The 26510-nt window shown below is 32.0% G+C and overlaps 2 protein-coding genes across 3 annotated transcripts in view; both read right to left on the bottom strand.

The window, feature by feature from the left end:
• The window catches only part of LOC148172259 (calexcitin-1-like), a 58760-nt gene extending 48524 nt beyond the window's left edge, over positions 1-10236 (bottom strand). For both annotated transcript variants that reach the window (XM_088038731.1, XM_088038732.1), the window contains exon 1: positions 10124-10236. The gene's annotated coding sequence lies outside the window, so the exon portion shown is untranslated. The remainder of the gene's footprint in view (positions 1-10123) is intronic.
• A 415-nt stretch (positions 10237-10651) lies between these two features.
• LOC148172258 (ovomucoid-like) lies at positions 10652-14819 on the bottom strand. The gene is made up of 4 exons (XM_088039733.1): positions 14789-14819; positions 13733-13999; positions 13458-13676; positions 10652-11002 (listed from the first exon to the last, which is right to left on the bottom strand). Exons 1-4 carry the CDS (start codon positions 14817-14819, stop codon positions 10776-10778), a joined length of 744 nt encoding a protein of 247 aa, XP_087895859.1. The 3' UTR covers positions 10652-10775.
• Between the last annotated feature and the right edge of the window lie 11691 nt (positions 14820-26510).

The raw sequence follows: 26510 nt of genomic DNA, 5'->3' as shown, positions 1-26510 counted from the left end.
AATGGAGCAACTACAACAAATTTCGAAATTGTGGCATAAAAAATTAAGGAATTACAGTGTGTTAAAAAGTAGCAAGTTTTGGATTCATATCAGAACATAAATTTCCAAAAAATATGTTTTTTGTTGTACACTATTGTAAATTGCCACTTCTAATGAAATAGACAAGGGTACCAACTAACACTAATTTCGTAATTGTAGTACCAAAAATGAGGGAATTACAGCGTGTTAGAAAAAATTGTAAGTTTTGCATTCATCTCAGAATATGAATTTCCAAAAAATGTTTTTTGTTGTACATTGGTGTAAATCAGCATTGTTAGTCAGATAGATAAGTGTAGCAACTACAACAAATTTCGTAATTGTGGCATAAAAAATTAAGGAATTACAATGTGTTGAAAAAAAATTGATACGTTTTGCATTCATCTCAGAACATAAATGTACAAAAAATGTTTTTAGTTGTACATTTTTGTAACTTCGCACATTTAATAAGTTAGACAAGAGTACCAACTACTACAAGTTTCGTAATTATAACACCAACAATAAAGGAATTACAGTTACTGTTGTTTCTGGGAGATCTTTTCATAACTCTTTGTGTTGATGGTGGGTTATTATTGCCGCTTTATAGGATACTTTAATTTTAAATGATTTAAATTTTTAGATTAAATCGAATAAAATTGACCGTAAATCCGTTCACAAATAACAAAGATATTAGGCTCGAAAGTCTTAGATGGGCCACTGCATAGTACGCGTACGTAATGCAATTCCCAGTGTTGATATCGAACTTTTATACATATGTTCTTTTCGTTCGACTTCTGAATAATAATTCCATCGCCGGTCATTTTCAACAAAGTTATCTCTTCTTTTACACGCCTGACCTAAAAGTTTAACTCTGTCTTTTTTTCTTAAAACTTGTGGTGTAAATGCACTTTAAATTGCTGATTGCAGAACTAAGGAATAAAATCATAAAACTAAATTTCCCTGATTACTTTGCTATGTAAATGTTATACATACTATTACGTTTATGTCTACCATGCTTAAATAAAATGGAAATTCTTTAATAAAAAATTCCATTAAGAATATCTAGTTTACAGTAAAATTTTGATAGAAACCGAGAAAACGAGTCCGGAAAAGCGGCGCGCCAGGAACTGTAGTCAAGCGCTTTTAAAGGTTCGAAAATGTAATAAGTGCGGCCTTTTATTAATTTATTCTCAGAAAATATGCACCAATTTAACAAAAAATTGAAATCTTTGAAGAATCTGTGCTGATATTATAGTTATTTTGGGTGCACACCCCTTGAGGCCGCTGCAATAGATAACTTTCTGTCACAGAAATTTAAAACGAGGAAGAAACGGAGTAGAGGAGAATGCCGGAGGTGATTTACAGAAGTAATCCGGGAAACTTTCAAAGTTGTGCCACGTTTATGTTGTGTTAGGTAAAATCCAGCTGAACTAAAGAACGATGGGTGTATTTTACGTAACGAGGACGATAAACTGGATATTAGCGGGCGTGTAAAAGAAAAATTGCGTGGAGCAATCGAAATTTGTCGGGCGTGTTTTAACCAGTCCTGTATAAGCTGAGAGAAGTATCGGAACAGGATATGGATTTGTTCCCGTTCGAAGTGAAGGGAATGGAAATGAGGGGTCGGGGAAATGATTTTCTGTCAAGAGAAAACGGTAGAAAATCGTATTGAAAGTAAGACAGACTTAAATTTTGACTTATGGATAAGAAATTTCTGGTTCTAAACTTTTAAAACTCTTCAATTCTAAAAATTGCATTTGCAAATAAAAATTGTATTGTCCTGTAAATAAAAATTACCATATTCTGATAAACGACCTGCATAGTACAAAAATTACAAAAACAACCTTCATAAACCTTTTTAACGTGCAATTTATCATCTCACGTACTCGTGCCAGACGTGATAACATTTTTCTTTCTTAATTAAAGTCCCGTTTTATGTCACTCACTTACAAAAACAATGGACAAAGAAAACTATATAAACTATACAACAGTCTTAAAACTGGCAGTTATTCCGCTAAACATGACAATCAAAACTTTACAAATAATTTTCTTCTTGTTAATTCTTGGTTTCATCGACGCTTGTAGGTTCCCCAATGAAAATGCGACCAAAAAACCAGGAGCCTGCCCTTCCAATTTCAAATTTGATGGTCTAGAATTTTGTGATACGGATGACCAGTGTCTTGGAAATTGGAAATGTTGTCCGATTGGAATATTTGGAATTTACAAGACTTGTAAACCTCCGGTACTTCCAGTACCCACGAAAAAACCTTCTTAGATGGTAACATAAAAGATTTCTCTTGTATTGTTTTCTATGTAAAAATATACAAACCTGGCAGAAGAATGTCGGTTTTATTGATTTTTGACGTTTTCAAAAATTTAGCATTTTGCTCTCAACTCGTGGGTTGAACCAGGTTTAAGTGCTCCGGGAATTCACCTTGGATATTGTAAATATACTCACGACTATAACTACTAGAGGGCTTTATTGAACGTTTTGCAATATTTACGTAGACCCGACCGGAACTGAATACCAACAGCTTCCGGTAAAATATGAAATTGATAGTTAAATACTCGCCCATAATTAAACTTTCTCTCGTGTGCAGATTCATGATTTTATCAACGACAAAAATAGTATCTAATTCCGATATCGATTAAAACCCTCCTCAACCTCAGCCGCTCGTTTATTTTTAACATGTCGAGATTATTAAAGTTCGATTTAAAAACGCGTGAAGACTAATCAAACTTTATAATAATTATCGATCAGTTTAGTGCTTTTCCAGGGAATATAAAGAGGCAATTTTGTAAATTGTCGCGGTGGTTCGTGCGGTTACATTTTTTCTTCATGACGTGAAATATGTCTTTAGCGTGAATGCTTGAACAAGTCAAATGTTTCAATCAAGCTGGAATTTTGGGCAGAAATCAATACCGAAACGTTGCTAATATTCTAAATTTTTTTATTATTTACTCTCGACAAGCGAAAAATGCAATAATTCCCAAAAGTACACATTGGGAACGAGTTTTAGCCGTGCCAAGTTAAAACTTTTTAGAGATTTGCTGGAGACTACTTAGCGCATCAAATCCCAAAAGAACGAACTTTAGTAATTATTTCTTCTACTGTTTGGAGAAACACAATTTGGCTTTTTCACATTTTTTACGATTGATAATTTTTGTAATAATTAATTCAGATTTACACGCAAAGTTGTGTACCTGCTGGTCGTGAGCGATTATTACAGTTATTTGAGTAACAAGTAAGTAAAATAAAGTTTTAGAGGTCGACTTAAAGTATATCTAATTAAGACTAGGTGGCAAACTTGGATTTCTGAGCGAGTTTAACCGCTGATGCAGCAGTGTTAGTACTAGTTTTCCGTAATTTATTGCCTCGAATTGGAAAATTTAATGTTTCTTTTATCTTTTTTACTTCTGCAGCAGAGTTTTATAGGATTGTATTTTATTTATAAATCACACTTAAAAAGATGAACAAGAGTACCAACCACCACAAATTTCGTGCTTATAATACCAAAAATGAAGTAATTACAGCATCTTGAAAAAATTTTATTCTGAAAACATAAATTTTCAAAAAATATGTTTTTTGTTGTACATTTTTAAAAATTGGCATTTATAATAAAATGGACAAGAGTACCGTCCACTACAAATTTTATAATTATAACACCAAAAATGGAATTACAGTGTGTTGAAAAAAAAGAAGCAAGTTTAGCATTCATATTAGAACACAAATTTGCAAAACATATAATTTTTGTTATGCATTATTGAAACTTTGCACACATAATATGGTAGACACGAGTACTAACCACCTCAAAGTTTGTAATTGTAGTACTAAAAATGAAGGAATTACAGCGTGTGGAAAAAAATTGGTACGATTTGCATTCATCTCAAAACATAAATTTACAAAAAATATGTTTTTTGTTGTACACCTTTGTAAATTGGCACTCTTAATGAGATAGACAAGGGTACCAACTACTACTAACTTCATAATTGTATTACCAAAAATGAGGGAATTACAGCGTGTTGAAAAAAAATTGATACGTTTTGTATTCATCTCAGAACATAAATTTCCAAAAAATATGTTTTTTGATGTACACTACTGTAAATTGGCACTCTTAATGAGATAGACAAGGGTACCAACTACCACTAATTTCGTAACTGTATTACCAAAAATTAGGGAATAACAGCGTGTTGAAAAAAAATTGATACGTTTTGTATTTATCTCAGAACATGAATTTCCAAAAAATATACTTTTTGTTATACATTATTGTAACTTTGCACACTAAATAAGGTAGACACGCGTATTAACCACCTCAAAGTTCTTAATTGTAGTACTAAAAATGAAGGAATTACATCGTGTGGAAAAAAATTGGTACGATTTGCATTCATCTCAAAACATAAATTTACAAAAAATATGTTTTTTGTTGTACACCTTTGTAAATTGGCACTTTTAATGAGATAGGCAAGAGTACCAACTAACATAAATTTCGTAATTGTACCACCAAAAATGATGGAATTACAGTGTGTTGAAAAAAAGTGGTGAGTTTTGCATTAATCTGAGAACATAAATTTTCAAAAAATATGTTTTTTGATGTACACTACTGTAAATTGGCACTCTTAATGAGATAGACAAGGATACCAACTACCACCAATTTCGTAATTGTATTACCAAAAATGAGGGAATTACAGCGTGTTGAAAAAAAATTGATACGTTTTGTATTTATCTCAGAACATGAATTTCCAAAAAATATACTTTTTGCTATACATTATTGTAACTTTCCACACTAAATAAGGTAGACACGCGTATTAACCACCTCAAAGTTCGTAATTGTAGTACTAAAAATGAAGGAATTACAGCGTGTGGAATAAAATTGGTACGATTTGCATTCATCTCAAAACATAAATTTACAAAAAATATGTTTTTTGTTGTACACCTTTGTAAATTGGCACTTTTAATGAGATAGACAAGAGTACCAACTAACATAAATTTCGTAATTTTACCACCAAAAATGATGGAATTACAGTGTGTTGAAAAAAAGTGGTGAGTTTTGCATTAATCTCAGAACATAAATTTCCAAAAAATATGTTTTTTGATGTACACTACTGCAAATTGGCACTCTTAATGAGATAGACAAGGGTACCAACTACCACCAATTTCGTAATTGTATTACCAAAAATGAGGGAATTACAGCGTGGTGAAAAAAAATTGATATGTTTTGTATTTATCTCAGAACATGAATTTCCAAAAAATATACTTTTTGTTATACATTATTGTAACTTTGCACACTAAATAAGGTAGACACGCGTATTAACCACCTCAAAGTTCGTAATTGTAGTACTAAAAATGAAGGAATTACAGCGTGTGGAATAAAATTGGTACGATTTGCATTCATCTCAAAACATAAATTTACAAAAAATATGTTTTTTGTTGTACACCTTTGTAAATTGGCACTTTTAATGAGATAGACAAGAGTACCAACTAACATAAATTTCCTAATTGTACCACCAAAAATGATGGAATTACAGTGTGTTGAAAAAAAGTGGTGAGTTTTGCATTAATCTCAGAACATAAATTTCCAAAAAATATGTTTTTTGATGTACACTACTGCAAATTGGCACTCTTAATGAGATAGACAAGGGTACCAACTACCACCAATTTCGTAATTGTATTACCAAAAATGAGGGAATTACAGCGTGGTGAAAAAAAATTGATACGTTTTGTATTTATCTCAGAACATAAATTTCCAAAAAATTTGTTTTTTGTTATACATTATTGTAACTTTGCACACTAAATAAGGTAGACACGCGTATTAACCACCTCAAAGTTCGTAATTGCAGTACTAAAAATGAAGGAATTACAGCGTGTGGAATAAAATTGGTTCGATTTGCATTCATCTCAGAACATAAATTTCCAAAAAATATGTTTTTTGATGTACACTACTATAAATTGGCACTCTTAATGAGATACACAAGGATACCAAATACCACCAATTTCGTAATTGTATTACCAAAAATGAGGGAATTACAGCGTGTTGAAAAAAATTGATACGTTTTGTATTTATCTCAGAACATGAATTTCCAAAAAATATACTTTTTGTTATACATTATTGTAACTTTGCACACTATATAAAGTAGACACGCGTATTAACCACCTCAAAGTTCGTAATTGTAGTGCTAAAAATGAAGGAATTACATCGTGTGGAAAAAAATTGGTACGATTTGCATTCATCTCAAAACATAAATTTACAAAAAAATATGTTTTTTGTTGTACACCTTTGTAAATTGGCACTTTTAATGAGATAGACAAGAGTACCAACTAACATAAATTTCGTAATTGTACCACCAAAAATGATGGAATTACAGTGTGTTGAAAAAAAGTGGTGAGTTTTGCATTAATCTGAGAACATAAATTTTCAAAAAATATGTTTTTTGATGTACACTACTGTAAATTGGCACTCTTAATGAGATAGACAAGGATACCAACTACCACCAATTTCGTAATTGTATTACCAAAAATGAGGGAATTACAGCGTGTTGAAAAAAAATTGATACGTTTTGTATTTATCTCAGAACATGAATTTCCAAAAAATATACTTTTTGTTATACATTATTGTAACTTTCCACACTAAATAAGGTAGACACGCGTATTAACCACCTCAAAGTTCGTAATTGTAGTACTAAAAATGAAGGAATTACAGCGTGTGGAAAAAAATTGGTACGATTTGCATTCATCTCAAAACATAAATTTACAAAAAATATGTTTTTTGTTGTACACCTTTGTAAATTAGCGCTTTTAATGAGATAGACAAGAGTACCAACTAACATAAATTTCCTAATTGTACCACCAAAAATGATGGAATTACAGTGTGTTGAAAAAAAGTGGTGAGTTTTGCATTAATCTCAGAACATAAATTTCCAAAAAATATGTTTTTTGATGTACACTACTGCAAATTGGCACTCTTAATAAGATAGACAAGGGTCTCTACCAACTACTACCAACTACCACCAATTTCGTAATTGTATTACCAAAAATGAGGAAATTACAGCGTGTTGAAAAAAAATTGATACGTTTTGTATTTATCTCAGAACATAAATTTCCAAAAAATTTGTTTTTCGTTGTACATTTTTAAAAATTGGCACTTATAATAAAATAGACAAGAGTACCAACCACTACAAATTTTGTAATTATAATACCAAAAAGAAAGGAATTACAGTGTGTTGAAAAAAAAGAAGCAAGTATAGCATTCATATTAGAACATAAATTTTCAAAACATATACTTTTTGTTATACATTATTGTAACTTTGCACACTATATAAAGTAGACACGCGTATTAACCACCTCAAAGTTCGTAATTGTAGTGCTAAAAATGAAGGAATTACATCGTGTGGAAAAAAATTGGTACGATTTGTATTCATCTCAAAACATAAATTTACAAAAAATATGTTTTTTGTTGTACACCTTTATAAATTGGCACTTTTAATGAGATAGACAAGAGTACCAACTAACATAAATTTCCTAATTGTACCACCAAAAATGATGGAATTACAGTGTGTTGAAAAAAAGTGGTGAGTTTTGCATTAATCTCAGAACATAAATTTCCAAAACATATATATTTTGTTGTACATATTTGTAACTTCGCACACTTAATAAGATAGATAAGAGTACCAACTACCACAAATTTCGTAATTGTATTACCAAAAATGAGGGAATTACAGAATTGGAACATTTAATGTTTTTTTTTATCTTTTTTCCCTCTACAGCAGAGTCTTATAGGATTGTATTTTATTCATAAGTTTCTTTCCTTAAAAAGTATCGAATTTATCATATGTTCAATATCTGTAATAAAATTAGTTATTGGTATTCAAATTTTAAACTGAGAATTTAAAGAAGAGAAAATGGAGGCATTCAAAAGTCGAAATTTTGAAAAGAACAAAAGTCCTAATTTTATAAAATTCAACCATTTTAGGTATACGCTCACTGTACATTTGAAAAAGCCCTAAAAGCGCCCATAAAACTTGAACTCTTGTATTGACAAAATGTGGCGTACCGAGCAAGGATCCAACTCGTCTGTCTCCTAAGGCGCAGAGCGAGGGTATAAACTACGCCAACAAAAAAGTCATGCGTCAGTGCATTTAGGTCCGTTTGACGCATTATGCGTAATCTGGCAACTTGCCAGTACACCCCACAATCTAAAAATCTCATTCAAAATGATAACACGAGTAGAATTTGAATCAAACGTTTGCCCAATTGTTCTCACAATAAAATCAGAACATCCTTTTAAAAAATAATTAGGGAAGAACTATTCCACTGGTTCGCACCTATTTATACCTATAGGTGTTGTTTCATTCAAACAAACTGAAAAGCTTTTATACTCTTATTCTTTATCCACACGCGAGCGATGTTAATACTTTCGTGACTGAGCGATTTTTCCTGAGGACTAAACTCATTGTGAATACAATAAGATTTTGTGCACTTAAATGCATGTGAGTCATATTTCTAAAATTATGAAGCGAATTAAAGTTGGAGAGTATTGATTTTAACAGGAGTTTTATCAGGAACTGTTATCTTTCGATCTAAGCAAAGAAATGTTTTTCTTTACAAGGTGGTAATTACAAATCGATGTAGGTAATATCAAACAGAACATAAAAAATCTAAGTAAATGGATTAGCTTCAAATGAGATTATAGATCCAAGTTTGCGGAACTTTTCTTAATTCAAGACAACACCACTGCAAAGTAGGACAGTCATCATTGCCCATTCCGACAAATTATCGTTTTTACTGAAGACAGTGCCAAGGAGATTTGCATTTCTCAAACTCACAGAGACTAAAACGCAACGGCTTAAGATGTTGTGACAAATGAATAAAGGCAAAATTTAATTTATTTATTTAGCTTGATGATAATTGGTTTGTTTATAGTAGAAATTTAATGAGAAAGACAAGCTGAACCTAACGAGTGTGGAAACTACTGCACTATTGAGAGGCAGAAAGGGTCTGTCACTAATTTTTAATAAGAAATATTCCAAACTAACCGAACAACGATTTTGGTGTTTCTAGTTACGATCAATAAGAGCCCAGCATTTGGTGTTTTCATCCCAACTGACCACAAACGTCAACCGGAAAAGGAAAGCCGTCGTCTGAAAGACATTTTTCACTGCTCTAAGTCATTTTTGACTCGAAAAGAGAAGCTTTTTAAACGTAAATTACAACGAGAAATGATTGGAAAATTTCAGTGCCACGATTATTATCTTAATGTTTTTCTCGGTCTTCGATGGCAAAGAAGCTGAGAAACCTTCCCTATCATTATCGTAAGAATTTCGTAATTTTTGTCTCCAAAGAATCCTCCAGCAGCCCCACTAGTTAATTGCATAAAATACTCTTTTAGTTCTATTAAACACTACAAAATGTTGTCTTTGAGGATCCTGTATAGTTGGGAATTTAATTTGAATGGTTGGTAGTATTGTAAACAGCGACTCGGCTCTCCCCGTACTAAGCGGCATATTTTTTCTATAATTTCAATCAGAAGCGAGCCCAATTGAATTAATGTTAATTTAGCTGTATTATGTAGGATGAAGTTGCTGTCAGAACTGTTAAATACCATTCAAGGCATTCTAATTTTACAAAAAATAAATATTTTATTAATTAAAAATTTGGTTTATAAAAGGGAATTTGATTTAGAGGGTTGGTAAGATTGCAGATAACGACTCGTCTTGCTCATGCTAAAATTATATTTATTTATGTTTTTTCCAAAGGCGGGAAATTTGAATTTCTAATTTTAATCTCAATTTTTATCCAAACCAACATGACCGAGCGGAGGTAGAAGAAGCGAATTTGACCCAGATAAGCAAGAGAACAGCAAAAGGATTAAAAGATAAAACCAAAATTAGCATTGCTCTGCAAATCGTGGTCCGTATCTGTCATTTTTAGTAGCTCGCAGGAGGACGGTTTTGTTATTAAAAAGCACTTTCTGAATTCTTCCGTTGCGAGTTCGATCCCGAACCGCAAATTTGAAATTCTTCCCTAAAAGATAATAAAAAAGTTCCGAGTTCTTAAAAATGATGAGAATTCTTCGCAATCAGATCATTTTAATACACAATAAATGGTACTTACCAGTCACAATCCCAAAGACGTCAGTCCAAAGTTTGTACGCAGAGCGGATACACGAGCACAGCAGGAACACAAATGAAGGTGTGCGCCGTTTCCTGCAGCTTGAGCTTTATACCTCGCGCTTGGCCTGCGCTCTTCTTTCGCAGGACTATGACGGACGATAAAAACACAAACGGAATTATTTGCGTATAGTTTATCTTTTTATCCGCGCTGTTGTAAAAAACTGCTTCTGTTTTCTGCTGTTCTGGCGAACCGATAATTTTAGCGTATAGATAGGTAAACACAAAGAAAATATCCTGAAATTTCACGCCTGAAATGAGAATAGAATTTGTTTTCGCCTGGCTGGGTGCTATTATGCGCACTTTACTGCCTTCAGTGAGTCCACGCAGTTGCGTTTAGAAAGGTTTTTTACATTTCTGTGTGTCTTTATTAATAGGGGTAACGATTCTTGTTCGATTTTTTTACTGGGTTAATGACAATGAATTAATTAGCGAGAGGATGAGAAAATCAATGTATAAAGAATTTGAAGTATGCAAAGAATTGATTTATTTAAGATTACAATTGCATTCTTTTAACGAAGCAAAAAATTAGCAGGCCCCATTCCTCACCTTCTGCACATCTGAAAATCATCGAATTACCAAAACTTATAAACCTTTTACATGGACTTACTTCGACCACACGAAGCATCGCACACCATCAAACTTTCATTATCATAAGTGTTACCATCTGAAGCACACACTGGTTGGTAATCAGAAGAGACGATGCATTGTCTTATGCAAGCTCTAAAATTCGGAGGTAAAACTGTCGTACTTCTGGGGGGTTGTCGTGTTGTTGTGGAAGAAGCTGGACTTCCACACACGCCGTCGAACCTCTTTTGGACTTCTGGAAGATAAAATAGAATATATGAATCTTCTTCGGTCGATTTTTCGGTTATTTTTGGAGCAAACTCACGTCATTGGGGCTAATTTTACGCAGAATTTCGCGCAGATTCTAAATCCGGGCTTAGAATCGACATACTATAACAAATAACTGAGGTATGGCAGTTTAATCGATGAAAAATTTTCAATTTTTTGTTCTTTGGCTGCCACTCGTAAACTATATGAGTTATCGATCTAAAATTTGGCCAGTTGATATCTTTTAATTGATGTGTAAGTTATTAAACGTTGTTTTTGCCTAGAAAAAAAACTATTGAAAATCACCTCAAAAAGATTTTGTCAAAACAGTTTTTGGTCAATATCTCGTTTATTTGTGAAGCAAACTCAAGTTATTTGTGCTCATTAAACGCAAAACTTCACGCAGAATCCAAATCTGAGCGATTTTTTAACGTACGTCAGGAAATAACTGAGTTATGGCCGTTTGAATTTTTGGGTTGTCGCCAGAGGACCAAATTTTTGAAGGTTTGAAAGTTTCGATGCTCTATATCTCGTAAAGTACGACTGATTAAAAGAAACGGTTTTCGCCATCGTTTTTCTTGCGATTTTTCAGTTAAGAATCCGTTCTTAGATTTTCCGAAAGTCAAAAATTTGATTTTATTGAAGAAATTTTAAGACTAAAATTATTTTAAACTTCTGGTCGATATCTCGCTTATTTTTTGAGCAAACTTGTGTTATTATAGCTTACTTTACGCAAAACTTCACGTAGATTCCAAATCCGTGCTCAAAAATTTATATCCAACAACAAATAACCCAGTTATTGCCGTTTAAAGTTTCGATAATTGATTTTCGATTTTCAAATTTTTAAAGCTAAATATCTCCGAAACTACTATAGATATTAAGAAACTCTTTGTGCCATCGTTTTTCTCGGGTCATTTTCCTTTAGAATTCGCGCTTAAATACCCAAAATTCGATGGTTAATTTTTTGGCGAAAAAAATTTCCGACTCGATGAAATTTTTTCAATTTTTTGTTCTTTGGCTGCCACTCGTAAACTATATGAGTTATCGATCTGAAATTTGGCCAGTTGATAGATATCTTTTGATTGATGTGTAACCCGAAGTTATTAAACGTTGTTTTCGCCTAGAAAAAAAACTATTGAAAATCACCCCAAAAAAACCTTGTCAAAACAGTTTTTGGTCAATATCGTTTATTTGTGAAGCAAACTCAAGTTATTTGTGCTCATTAAACGCAAAACTTCACGCAGAATCCAAATTCGAGCGATTTTTTAACGTACGTCAGGAAATAACTGAGTTATGGCCGTTTGAATTTTTGGGTTGACGCCAGAGGGCCAAATTTTTGAAGGTTTGAAAGTTTCGATGCTTTATATCTCGTAAATTACGACAGATTGAAAGAAACTGTTTTCGCTATCGTTTTTCTTGCGATTTTTCAGTTAAGAATCCGTTCTTAGATTTTCCGAAAGTCAAAAATTTGATTTTATTGAAGAAATTTCAGGACTAAAACTATTTTAAATTTCTGGTCAATATCTCGCTTATTTTTGGGGGAAATTTCTGTTATTATAGCTTATTTTACGCAAAACTTCACGTAGATTCCAAATCCTTGCTCAAAAATTCATATCCAACAACAAATAACCTAGTTATTGCCGTTTAAAGTTTCGATAATTGATTTTCGATTTTCAAATTTGTAAAGCTAAATATCTCCGAAACTACTACAGATATTAGGAAACTCTTTGTGCCATCGTTTTTCTCGGGTCATTTTCCTTTAGAATTCGCCCATAAATACCCAAAATTCGATGGTTAATTTTTTGGCGAAAAAAAATTCCGACTCAATCGATGAGATTTTTTCAATTTTTTGTTCTTTGGCCGCCACTCGTAAACTATTTGAGTTATCGATCTGAGATTTGGCGAGTTGATAGATATATGGCTGCTCTTTCGATCGATGTGTAACTGGAAGTTATTAAATGTCTTTTTCGCCTCGAAAAAAATTATTGAAAATCACCCCAAAAAAACCTTTTCAAAACCGTTTTTGGTCAATATTTCGTTTATTTGTAAAGCAAACTCAAGTTATTTGTGTTAATTGACGCAAAACGCAGAATCTAATTTCGGACGAATTTTTAACGTACTTCAACAAATAACGGAGTTATGGCCGTTTGCAGTTTTAGGTTGTCGCCAGAGGGCCAAATTTTTGAAGGTTTGATGCTCTTTATCTCGTAAACTGCGACAGATCGAAAGAAACGGTTTTCACCATCGTTTTTCTCGCAATTTTTCAGTTAAGAAGTCGAAAAAAAATTGCGGCTATAAAACTGTATCAAACTTCTGCGGTCGATATTTAGCTTATTTTGGGGCAAACTTGCATTATTTAGGCTGATTTTACGCAGAATTTCGCGCAGATTCGAAATCCGGGCTCAAAATCCACGTCATTTCTTAATGTTGCTGCCTGTACTTACGAGCGCCACACTGTTGAGCACACTTCATTCCGCTCTCATTGTTGTACGTCCTGTTGTCAGTTCCACACAGAGGGTTGTATTCGGCGGTTTTGGGGCACTTTTTGAAACAGGCGGGGTTAGGAGTGACTATATCGGGGCGCGATGTTGAAGTGGTGGGCGTCGGGGGTTGCACTGTCGTAGGTGAATTACCGCAGGTACCATCGTGGGCTCTGCTAACGTCTAAACGTGAATTAGTCTTCACTTATTAACATGTGCGTTCGATAAAATCTACTTACCGACACCACAGCTCTTCGCACAAAGCAGTTTGCCTTGGTTATTGTACGTCACATTATCGGTACCACAAATGGGATTGTATTCACTTGTGCTGGGACACCGCTTGATACATCTTCTGATGGAGGGGTTGCTGTGTTCGGTTGAGGAAGGCGAGTTGGTGGTCCAAGTGGTGGGTGTTGGACGGGGTGGTTTTTCTGATGTACTGAAATAAGGGTCTTGGTCTTCCCAACTCCATTCTGCTGATGTTAAGACTTGGAGGAAAATGTTTACTGCGAAAATTCAAAATAATCAGAGAGAAACCTTGCAGCCCCACTAAAACATAAAACGTCAAAACGACCTGCTTCCGGAGCTCTACCTTCACCCCATAATGTGTTTAAAAGCGACAAAAATCAATACCAACATTAGCAAATAGGTATTAAATTCTTAGGAGCAGAAATTGACCTGTTTAACTTTCAGAGGTTATATTCTAACTGTCTACATTAAGCTACGCAAAGCTCGTTTTGTAATAAATAGCCGCAATTCCGCTCAAACTCACATAATTTTAGAAATATTAATTTCGATAAATCGAAATTTTTCTTTAAGCACCCAAAGACGGGAGTTTCATAAGCGAGTTAATAAATAAACTAAATGTATGAGTGCTTGTTTGATCAATAAGATACTTTTAAATACAAGGGGGGCTTTGAAATTCCTGTCATGCCCTATTTTACCGCTTCGTTTTCATAGTGAATGTTCACAATTATTAAATGTCGCTTACGTCTACGACTTTTCAGTTACGGTTTTGTGTTAAAATTTTATATTTTCAGGCTTCAAACCACAACTTGAACAGTTTGTTTTCAAAACTAACTTTGTTCAATGATTGAGGTTAACTACAAATGTCAGTTGAAAAATCTAAACCCACATTAGTAACGAGCGGCAAATTTATTTGACATTTCATAGTCTAGAAACATTTATAAACACCTTGTATTTTTTAATAAAATTTGAAAAATGCAGAACATAACCACATTTACAATAATTTATTATTGTCGCTTAAACACGAGATGTATCTGTTTATTACTCACCCAAAATGAACACATAAATTTTATTTCCCATAGTCCGTTCTTGAAGAAATTCCAAATGAAACTAAACTGTTACAGAAGCTACTGGCAGGTATTATCTGGTTGTTTATTTCAAATTAAGACATGGCCATCAACATGTCGTTAGCAAGATAGTTATTTTGAAATATCTATCATCTTAACACAAACTTAACAGAAATGGTTTGTTTATACATATTGGTAACATTGTTATCTTTTTTAATATTTCAGTGATAAAAACAATGCATGTAGAGCTACCAACACAACTTCAAGTTCCACAGTCGTATTTAAAAAAAGTCTTTCACACGAAATCTAAAGAAATCATTTATTTCCTATTAACTGGTTTTAAAAAGCTAATTGCATATAAATGACACTCTTAACATTTGGTGTCGTATAAATCATTCCGTTTTGTAAATAGAAAATCAAGTACAAAAGAACTTTTCGATCTCTTTAGATAAAAACCTGTTATTTTAGTACGAGAAGTAAACAACAACTGATAAAACCTTTGTAGTTGGTAATTAAATTAAATCTCTTAATAGTGGTTGCTTTTAATTAAAAGCAGGGAATATGTTTTTGTAATTCACCCAGCGATGTGGTTTCAATTTTTGAGGTATCAGACTTTTTAAATTAAATGCGAACTATAATAATTATTATTTACATATAATTCATTTTAAAATTGAAGCACTTCAAGGGGATATGTGACAATTTTAAATAAAATGAAATTGTTGAAAAAACACTTTATACGTACACCGTGTTTCAAAAAGATTTTCATGCATATGATTTACCGTATACAGGGTCCGGCAACACTTGTGTCCACCCCCAAAATCGTCATTAATTTTAAAGATAAAATTTTGAAAATTTGCATACGCTCATAGTTGACAAAGCTCTAGAAGCTGACGCAAAAATTTATTTTTTATCACCGATAGTTTTGGCGTCGCGACGCCTTAAAAATGTAATTTTTAGTTAATTGTGAGGGTTTGTGATATCAACATCTAATTTATTTATTTTTCAATATAAACGTGTTAAAAATATCTCAGTTGTTATTTTAGATTCAATGCAAATTGTCTTCAAAATTTGAGAAAAAAATGCTGTTTTATCAAGTTAGTTTCCAATTTCATTACGTTAAAATTGGGAACTACGTTTACACCCATCTGTCAACATCTTGTGTCACAGATGACATCTATCCTTTGGTTCGCTTTAGATTGTTACAAAAGTTTTAATTGGTGAAATTGTTGTTTTGTCAATGTTAATTAATTTCTGGTGTCCATAAAGTGCAACATGCCCGAGTTAATCAAAATTAATCTTTATAAGAGTGAATGAAGTGACTTGTGAAATTTTGGTGTAAACGTAGTTTGCCGCTGCGTTGTCATAATTTTGAAAACTAACTTGATAAAACAACGTTTTTTTCGCAAATTTTAAATACAATTTGCAGTAGATTTAAAATAAAAACTTAGATATTTGTATCACAGTTATGTTGAAAAAAATTTCTGCAAAAACCCAAAAATCGCTAAAAATTATACTTCTTAGGCGTCGCGACGCCAACCAAACTGTGATAAAAAACAAATTTTGGCGTCAGTTTCTAGAGTTTTGTCAACTATGAGCGTATGCAAATTTCAAAATTGTAACTTTAAAATTAAAGACGATTTTGGGGGTGGACACAAGTGTTGCCGGACCCTGTATATTAAAAAATGCCGATTTATGCAGATAATGATTTGAACGTAGGTGACATAAATCAAAATACTTGCCCAAAATTATTAGGTGGACACAAATCTGAGACAACTGGATCGCTGAAGAGATAAAATTGACTCAGCCTCCGCTTAAATTTTCTGTTTGTTGTTTAAATTCTTAATTTATTAGCGATTTTGACGTTTGACAAGTAATTTTAACAGAAGTTTAATGTGACAGTACAATGCAGGCGGCACAAAAGGAATTTCATTTCGAAGGTAACTAAATGAAAATTATTTTGAAACCCAGGGTATTTAATGTTCTTCATATTTTTACGACCAAATTTTCATTATTTACCAAAACCGTAAAGTTATATTATATGATTTGGTTACGAGAAAAGCAGAATTTAAACCGACCCAGTTGGAAATTTTCTAAATGTACAAAACTCCTTCAATTAAACGCTTCAATTGCTTATGTTCATCTCTGATGGTCCTCGCTATCGTTTTTCTCGCGCTTTTGTTGCTGAGAATCTGTTCTTAGACATTCACAATAAAATGGTCGAAGGACTCAAATAATGAAAATTTTTGAACTTTTGTTTTTTTGACCGCCACTTTTAAACTAAACTGTTTATCTGCCGATTTGAGATTTGCCTGTTCATAGCTGCTCTTTCGACTTATGATTTTGCACCAAAAAAGTTTGTTAAAAATCACCCTGAAAACTTCAATATCTCGTTTATTTGTGAAGGAACCTCTAGTTATTAGTGCTCATTTTACGCAGAATTTCACGCAGAATCCAAAGCCGATTTTTTTACATATGTACGTTAACAAATAACCGAATTAGAAGAGAATTTGAAATTACAACTTTTTTAAAAAAAATATAACCTAATTTTATCGATACTATTGATTTTTGGAGCAAACTAAAGTTATTGATGTTCATTGTACGCAGAATCTAAAACTTCGCAAATTTTTAACGTTCACCAATAAAGGAATTATTAGTGCGATAAAAAATTTTGATAGTGAAGTTTTAGTTTTTTAAAGTTTCAAGCTCTATATTTCCGAAACTAATAAAACAGATAGAAAAATTCGGTCTTTGCTATTGTCTTTTTCAGACATCTAACATATTAGTAGATTTTGTTATACGGCAGAAAAGTGGTACTTTTTGTCGAGCAATTAAATTGCAGTAGCAAAGCGAAGCGTAGCAAAATTGCGAGACAGCAAAAGCCAATTTTTGGCCAAATAACAAATACTACTTTTTCTCCAAACGAAATAATTAGTTCCAACAAAGAGTAAACTCAAATTGAACTATAAATATGGATGGCTATGGATGTAGTTGTAATTCATGACATTTAAGGGTCTTCAAAGTTAAGATCGTGTAAGTGCCATACAAAATAGAAGTCTCAAATAATAACCGTCACAAAAAGTACTTTTTCTGCCTTGGCAGAGAAGTGTTTCCCTGTCAACGAGCGCTTTTCATTACTTATAACAAAATTGCCTACTTTACTGTCTAAAAACGACTAAAAAATAGTGACTTCTTGTGTCGTTTGAAGAAAAAATTATTTTTTAATTTTGTAGGAAAAAAGTTTTTTATTTAAATGAAATTTTTAAATATACAGGGTCCGGCAACACTTGTGTCCACGTGGTTAATTTAAAAGATACAATTTTAGAAATTTGCATACGCTCATAGTTAACAAAGCTCTAGAAGCTGACGCAAAAATTTCTTTTTTATTACGGTTTGGTTGGCGTCGCGACGCCTAAAAAGAATAATTTTTAGCGATTTTTGAGTTTTTGCGCAAATATTCGTGAATTCAATTTTTTTTCAACATAACTGTGATACAAACATCTGAGTTTTTATTTTAAATCTAATGCAAATTGTGTTTAAAATTTGCGAAAAAAACGCTGTTTTATCAAGTTAGTTTTCAAAATTATGACAGCGCAGTGGCAAACTACGTTTACACCAAAATTTCACAAGTCACTTCATTCACTCTTATAAAGGTTAATTTTGATTAACTCGGGCATGTTGCACTTTATGGACACCAGAAATTAATTAACATTGACAAAACAACAATTTCACCAAGTAAGACTTTTGTTACAATCTAAAGCGAACCAAAGAATAGATGTCATTTGTGACACAAGATGTTGACAGATAGGTGTAAACGTAGTTCTCAATTTTGACGTAAAAAATTGGAAACTAACTTGATAGAACAGCATTTTTCTCTCAAATTTTGAAGACAATTTGCATTGAATCTAAAATGACAAAACTGAGATATTTTTAACATTGAAAAAAAAAATTAAATTAAATGTTGATATTACAAACCTTCACCATTAACTAATAATTACGTTTTTAAGGGTTCGCGATGCCAAAACTATCAGTAATAAAAAAAAATTGCGTCGGCTTCTAGAACTTTGTCAACATTGAGTGTATGCAAATTTTCAAAATGTTATCTTTAAAATTAAAGACGATTTTGAGGGTGGACACAAGTGTTGCCGGACCCTGTATATTTTTTTGACTGCCACACGTTCAATGTTTGACCTATAATACGTCTGAGATTTGGACAGCTGATAAAGCTTAAAGACACCGAAAAAGTCGGTTAAAAATACGGTTTTTACCATCGTTTTTTTCGCGACTTTTTACTAAAGAATTCTGTCATAAAATCAAAAATTTGAAAATAATGTTAAAAGTAAATTTATGTAGTTAGGAGAAATCGGTTGAAATGTGCATGAATTCCGTAAAGTTCTTTGAAAAATCAATAAATCTTAAGCTAAATGACAATTTTTTAAGTTTTTATAAATATGTATTCACTTCCATTTACCTGAAAAATAAAACACATTTTCAGGCGAATGAGTGTTGAATAATAATCGCATTAACTCGAGGGCAAAACTACTTGCTAATATTATACGTTTGCAATCCTAAAATGGAACCAGTTTTTCGGAAAGATTGTACTTTATAAATTAATTTTAAATTACATTTTATTTAGACATTTACATTCGTATTTTCAAAAATATAAAATAGTTATTTATAAAAGCGCCACAGATAGACTCTTCAACCTGTATAACTTCATATGCTTTATGAGAACCGGCTTTGTTTATTTTCATCGTAATTCACCTAATATAAATCTTTGTAGCCGATTAAATTGGAACCAATTTATCCAAGTCTCTGAGATTTGGAAATTTATTGAATTCTAATAAATTTAATGGTGTAGTGATATTTCTTGAAATTCAATAGAAATAGAAGTAAATACGCAACTAAGAATTCACGATGAGAAGAAATAAAAATAATGTCTTTATTATTCCAGTCTATAAAAGTAAATTTTAGTAGCAGTTTTCTCTTATCATGTTATTACCACTTTTAAGTACATTTCTTTTATTACTTTTTCATCTGTAGATTTTTGATATTCTCTAATTTTCTTATTACCAGTTTTGTTCTACCTAAATTAGTTTTATTGTCATTTTAGATTATTCTATAAATTATTTTTTCACTTGTGACATCTACATACGCAAATGCAAGATGAGACATTTATTAGAAACTTTCCAATATCTTCTAATAAAATTATCTACCAATATAAAATCTGCCCTCTAGCGAAATTTGCAGGAATTGAACACCGGAGAAAAACTTTCAACCGACAGAGGTCTCTGTCTTTTTGCCCGGATTGCTGAGACAAAAAATCGGTTAGTCATCAAATAATTTAAAATGTTAACTCAGTCATTGTAGATTAATTTAGGTACCTTATTTTAGAATTAAAACGGTAATAAAATTAGTTAATGTAAAATTAAAAAACAGAAATATTGGGACTAAATATATTAGAAGTACTAGTTAAACAATTAGGATTAAAACTTCGTTCAAATACATTTCTAGACGTGAGACCAGCTAAATCGACTATTAGAATCAAAGATAAATATTTACGTTTTAAATGGAACGCGGATGCGTGACAACTCGTACTCGCCGTCATCAATGAAAATCCTATTTGAATCTCAACACTTCGAAATCGTTTAAAAAAAATGAAACAATATGTAGAAAATATTTACAAAGCGCTAAACCTAATAATTTTTGTAACAAACCTATGTATTATTATTAATATTATTAAAGCCCAATCATTACTTTAATAATAATCGCTCAAGTCTTTGTAAAAGCCGTTAAGAAATAATATTACGAGTACAATATAACTTGGCAAGTTGGGTTAAATTTAATATAAATTAGGATCTGACGGCAATTTAATTTTAAGCATGGCTTATTAATTTGTTCTAAAATCGGATAGGGTTCAGGTCAAAAACAGTCTTCGAAAGTGTTATCGAATCTTTTAGAATTTACAATTTAAAGAATACCGAATTCTGCCACAAAATATTCAGACAAAACTATGAAGAATACCTATGTGTAAGGTGGAAAAGCGTTTGAAAATTGTCTGCCTAAGGGCAGGTTGGCACCCCTTGGTTATCATTATTTCCTCAAAGTAATTAACTTTGCAAGCGGTAGTTCATTTAAGCTACATAGGAGACAAACTAATGAAACAGCACCATTTTACCGTACATTATTAGGTAAATTCTTCAATCAATATTGAAATGTAGACTAAAATTTACATAAATTTAGTATTTTCAATCCCTTAAAGTTCTGAAAATATGTTGAACAAGTAGTTAAAATCTTATTTATTGTTGACTACAATCTCTCTGTACGTTTAAACATTGTGAGTTTTGTAAACACTGTCGACTTCATTTAGAAATTAAGTTTGCCGTTTGCCAAATAAAAACAGCAAGAAAATGCAAACGACATAGCTCCATTCCCGAAAATAAAAATAAGTGGACGCATCTGCAATAAAATCTAATTGGCGAATTTCAATTCTTACATAATCCCGCCATAACTTTCGAGGAACCGAGCTGACATTATTAAATTTTTCACGCGATAATCGCCGTGAATGTAAAACTTTTTTTTAATGTTTACCTGCGGTTTTTAGCCCGACATCATGACTTTATGACTTCATAAATTAACATTTAGTTTACATTCTTCCTACACCTTTTTGTAAGCACGTATTTATTTAAATAAAAGCTTTTATAAGGCGTCCGCGAAAAAAGCTGTTTGATGAGTCAACAGATATGTCAAGGGATTTGGGCTGCTCCAAATGCATCAAACAAAATTACAAAATTATATTGAGAAAAAGAGTGTTTACTTTACAGTTCGTCTCCGACAGTTTGCACCCGACAATTCGTCCCCAATACAATTTGCGCCCAGTTTAATTCGTCCCGATGTGATCTTAGATAAAACATTACAAAATGTTAAATATATGTTTAAATGAATTAACACCTGCATTACAAAGACTGTCATTAAAATGTAAATTTTCCGCATTTGTCACACAAACGTTTCATTTGTGGAGTTTCAACAAAAATGAAGCTCTTAGTTTTTAACCCTGTTTGTCTTTGTCTCAGTAAAAAGTCACATAAATGTAGTAAATTTGAAATATATAGGAGTTTGCAGTTTACAGTTTCTCATCATATCTTTGTCGTTTGAAAACAAATTTTAATAAAATTTAAAATGCTGATTATTGAATACGTCGGCGTAATTGGACGTTAATTAAATATTTTAACGTTAAAAATGCAATTTTAGGGGTCGATTTCAAGTGTGACTTGCCTTACTACAAATCCCATTTGCAACATAGCAACGCCAATCACATTGCTCATACCTTGGCAACGGTTGCAAATTTGCGTTAACGCAGTGACTTGAAATCGACCCGAAAGTCACCTTTTTAATGGGTAAATTTATTCAAAATGTTTGCTATCACATTACGTATAAAAAATTACACCCATTTACCAAAAAATGGCTGGATCCTTTTTGCCGTTTAAGAGAATGAGTCGATTTACCTGTTAAAATAGCTATTTGTGTACCAAGGCCAAAAAGTGGTTCTTTTTTGGCCGAGCCTTTTTTAATGAAAGAAGAAAGAAGGCGAGGGCAAAATGTCACTTTTTGGCCATGTTACACACAAGATTTTTTAGGCGACATCATTAAATTTACAAGTTAATTAATTTTTATTTATGAGTTATTGATTTAATCAATTATAACAACTGAATAATTGTAAATATTTATGAATCCTTCAGAAAAGTTCATATTTTCCTTATTTACATTTGCAGTTTCAGCACGTGTAGCTTCACAATTTGTATGAATTAGGTTTAATGTGTTTTTGAATGTTGTTGCAGGAGCACTGCTAAACATGTTCATTTTCAATAATTCAACACGTCTTTGTTGCACTTTACAGCTGTTTGTCGATCTGATTTTACCCAAATAATTATAAAATTGAGGGTAATATCGGTATCTTGACGTAATATGCAAAACTATGGATAGATGGCGCCACCATAGATCGGCCGAAAATGTTTGCGGCCAGAAAAGACTCACTTTTAGGCGGCTTTTAAGGCCTAAAAATTTCATTTTCAGTTTAAGTCGCCTAAAAAAGTATTTTTTTTAAAACGATTTATAGTAATGATATCTTTGAAATAACAAATTAAAGCGTTGATTTTGTGCAACCTTAATGATTTTGCTTTTTGACAAGTTTGAATTTCTACACGTTCTAATTGTTTATGTGTCATTGCATTGCATTGATTTCTAAAAGATCCAAATAACAAATCAAAATAGAGCCGAAAAGAACTCTCTGTGGGTTGAATAATTTAGATCAGTGAATGGTAAATTGTAAAATTTCAGCCAGAATACAAGTTGGTATCTCTGTTAATTTTTGGCATATTAGGTTGAATTTTGATAAAATCGTTTTTTTTAGGGATATTTACATGCAATTTGCAACTTTGCAAAATCCATGATGATACTAAATACAGCAGATATAGCAAATTCAAACTATTAGGATTTTTTGAATAAAGCTATTATCTTGTAATTTACTTCGCGTATCTCTAAAAGTTAGGTATTAATTATAATAGGTTAAGGAATTTGGAAACTCGACATTCGTTGGCGTTTTTGGATCACTAATTACGCTAAAAGTGTCCTAAAATAAACAATTACTACTCAATGGCAGTATAGATAATACATATTAAAAGGCGTCAACCCAATCATAATAAAAACACAGTCAAAGTAATTAAATACTGCATCTAAACAACGCTTTCAATGGTATTTAAAAGGACCGGCAAAGTTTGTTGATCCTCCATAGTGGAAGGTTGCACACTTTACAGGCGCTAGTACCCGCACTCCATAATCCAAAAATGTATTCTAAAACATCTTTGCCATAATCAGACCCTGGGAACATCGAGTAAAAAAATTGATGTTGAACTCAATTTCAACAAGAGCAAAATTACATCGATCTCCAATACATCGGAGAAAACATCGATTTTGAAAAATAGTAAATAAAAAATTCAATGTAGCATAGTATATTGTAAAAAACAAAAATAAATAAAGTTCTTAACAAAGCACAAAATAATAAAGAAATTCGAGAAAAACAAAAATCAATAAAAACTTAGTAATAAACAAAATAATAAGTAAATAAACAAAACAAATAAATTCGAGATTAATAAGAATAAACAAAATTCAAAAATATAACTCCTTAAATTAAGTTCCAGTCTACTATTTAGACCGCAGTACAAGTAAATCACACTTTGCTTTGGTTCTATACGTTGACAACCAATCAAACAAAATATCCCCAAAATCAAGAGTGTAAAATAAAATACATACATCGAAACCGCAATCATCGATTTTTAATGATACATTGAAAATAAAAATATATGTATTAAAAATCGATGTTTTTTTGGCGAAATCGATGTAAAAGTCTCAGATTTACGAGTAACCTCAAATGAGAAGTGTCAAAAACCACTAATGTTTTTCAAAATTGCCCTTGCTTTCATAGCCAGAGACAATTTTGTAGCTTTTCTTCTTTTTCTTAAAAACTGGACCTGCTCGACGATTTATTTTCAGCGTTGCCGTTTTATACAGGGCTAGTCATGAAAAGATTACTTCTGAAAATGATTTTTTTGTAACCCAAAATACTAATTTCTTGAGTCACTTGATACAACTCGAATCAGAAATGAAATGCTGAATCCACGATTGCTTAGGCTTTGACAGTGTCACTTTGACAATTACGGAAAAGGAGGTTACGTGAGTGTCCATAGACAAACTAGTTCAGTTTCGATGGGAATATCTTTACGATAAAGGTCTGCAGCAGCCACAGCATTTTTTGGAATTCTCCGTAAATGAGAATCATGTCAGTTTTCTCATCTTCTTAACTCAACCTAACATATCATGCTTGTTAAGGAGAAAAATTATTTGTCGAGCACTTACAGCTTCGGTATAGGACAGATTAATAGAGGTACTAATGAACTAATGCGGCTCTAATGGAGCGGAATTAAGAATAAAGACGAAATTTAAATACATAATGTCAAAGTGACATTGACCAACCCAAAGCAATCGTGGATTCAGCATTTTATTTCAATTTCTAGTAGTATCGAGTAGTACAGGATATTAGTATTTTGGGTTGCGGAAATATAATTTTCAGAAGTAATCTTCTCTTGACTAGCCCTGTATGATGAGAGTAATTTTAAATGATTTCAGTTTTAAATCAAGTTTTATGTCTTCAGTTATGTTGGTTTTAAATTTCATTAAAATCCGTTTACTAACAAAGATATTGGGCCCAAAAATCTTTGGTGGGCCACCTGTTGACAGGATAAACCCGAATAAAGTGCAAAGATTTTATCCACAATGTCAGGCAGGACAGTTTGAAATGGTGGTTAAATTTCGCGTTCTAAAACTTCATCGTTTCCAAGAATTTTTTTTGCAGAAATTGCCACTGAATTAATGGGATAGGTAAGTCAGTTGCACTGGTAATGTCAGTCCAAACCACCGAACATGTTAGGAATAAAACGCTAAGAAACAAATGGCAAAACATTTCTTTATCAACATTTGACTTTTTTTGACAACATTTGAACATTTTTTGTGATGACTTCAGGTAACTTCTCATTATTTTGTTTTAATTCAAATTTACAAACAAATTGAGATAAACATTAACTCTTTTGAGGGCCTCATTTATTTTAACCAAATTAATTCTCCCTAATACCCAATTTTTGAAATGTTTCCTGTCTTTAAAACCAAGAATTAAGCGAAAGTTAAATAAATCCGATAAGAGCGTGGTTTTTTGCAGTTCTTTGGGAAACTGTTAAATTCAGTGTCATAAGCGTCGAATAACGAATAATCCGAGTTTCGCCCCTTTTGAATTTTGATTATTTTTGCGGAATCATTCATTATCTACAGCGATGTCTGATGTTGCAGTTGAAATCTTTCTACTTTATTCGGGTTTACTCTTTATTTTAAGAAGAACATTTAATGATCAGATGCATGAAACATTTTGTTGGCTTAAGTTGTTAAGTTGAAAAGTCCATTTTTGAACAAAATGCGTTTTCAATTTTATAAAAAGGATAACAGAAAGGTACAGCATTGGATCCTTTTATGTGTTATTGTTTCAGAATTAAGAAACATTCTATTTTTATTCCCCAAATTTTCAAATCCCAGATTTGACGACAAATATGTAAAAAATTAAAATTTTTCGATTTCGGTTAAAAAAATTCAGAATGGACTTAGCAACTTAACTTTAGTTAGTTTACTGCAATTAGGTACAGTAAAATGAATACTGGTTGTTTAATTTAAACTATTAATGACCAAAAAGAAATTTTGAAATTAAAGATGATTTTGAAGGTGTCCATATTTGTTGCCAGTCTCTGTGCGGATAATAAATCATGAAAAACGGATTATGTGGCCGCAAATACATTCAGTTGGTCTAGATAATTACAGTACAGCAAAGCTTTTAAGGACCAATTTGCAGGGGACGATTTGACCGGACATAAAAAATTCTCGCGAAAATTTGACTTTTTTTGTGTATATTGTCAAGAATTTTTTCAGCAATTTTCTATAAGATTCCAATGAAAAGATACTCTTTTTGTAAAGATTTTCTCAGGAATTTTCAGTCGGAAATAACAGATTCGCGCATCCACCATTTTTGGCCATTTAAGAGAAAAGCATTTTTTTAGATCTGTGAATTATTATAAGATTTTAATTTTTCTGTGTTTAGACAGAAAAATATAAG

This window comes from Gnatocerus cornutus, chromosome 6 (assembly GCF_029298725.1).
Source record: "Gnatocerus cornutus isolate USDA-ARS CGAHR chromosome 6, icGnaCorn1.1, whole genome shotgun sequence".
NCBI classification, from domain to species: Eukaryota; Metazoa; Arthropoda; class Insecta; order Coleoptera; family Tenebrionidae; genus Gnatocerus; species Gnatocerus cornutus.
This window is presented reverse-complemented; position numbering and strand designations above follow the sequence as displayed.

Coding starts and splice junctions, on each gene's coding strand:
- LOC148172258 (XM_088039733.1), bottom strand. CDS start 14,819: ATGGGAAATAAAATTTATGTGTTCATTTTGG. Junction 14,000..14,788: donor AATTTATGTGTTCATTTTGG/GTGAGTAATAAA, acceptor GAATTTTCGCAG/TAAACATTTTCCTCCAAGTC. Junction 13,677..13,732: donor TGCGAAGAGCTGTGGTGTCG/GTAAGTAGATTT, acceptor ATTCACGTTTAG/ACGTTAGCAGAGCCCACGAT.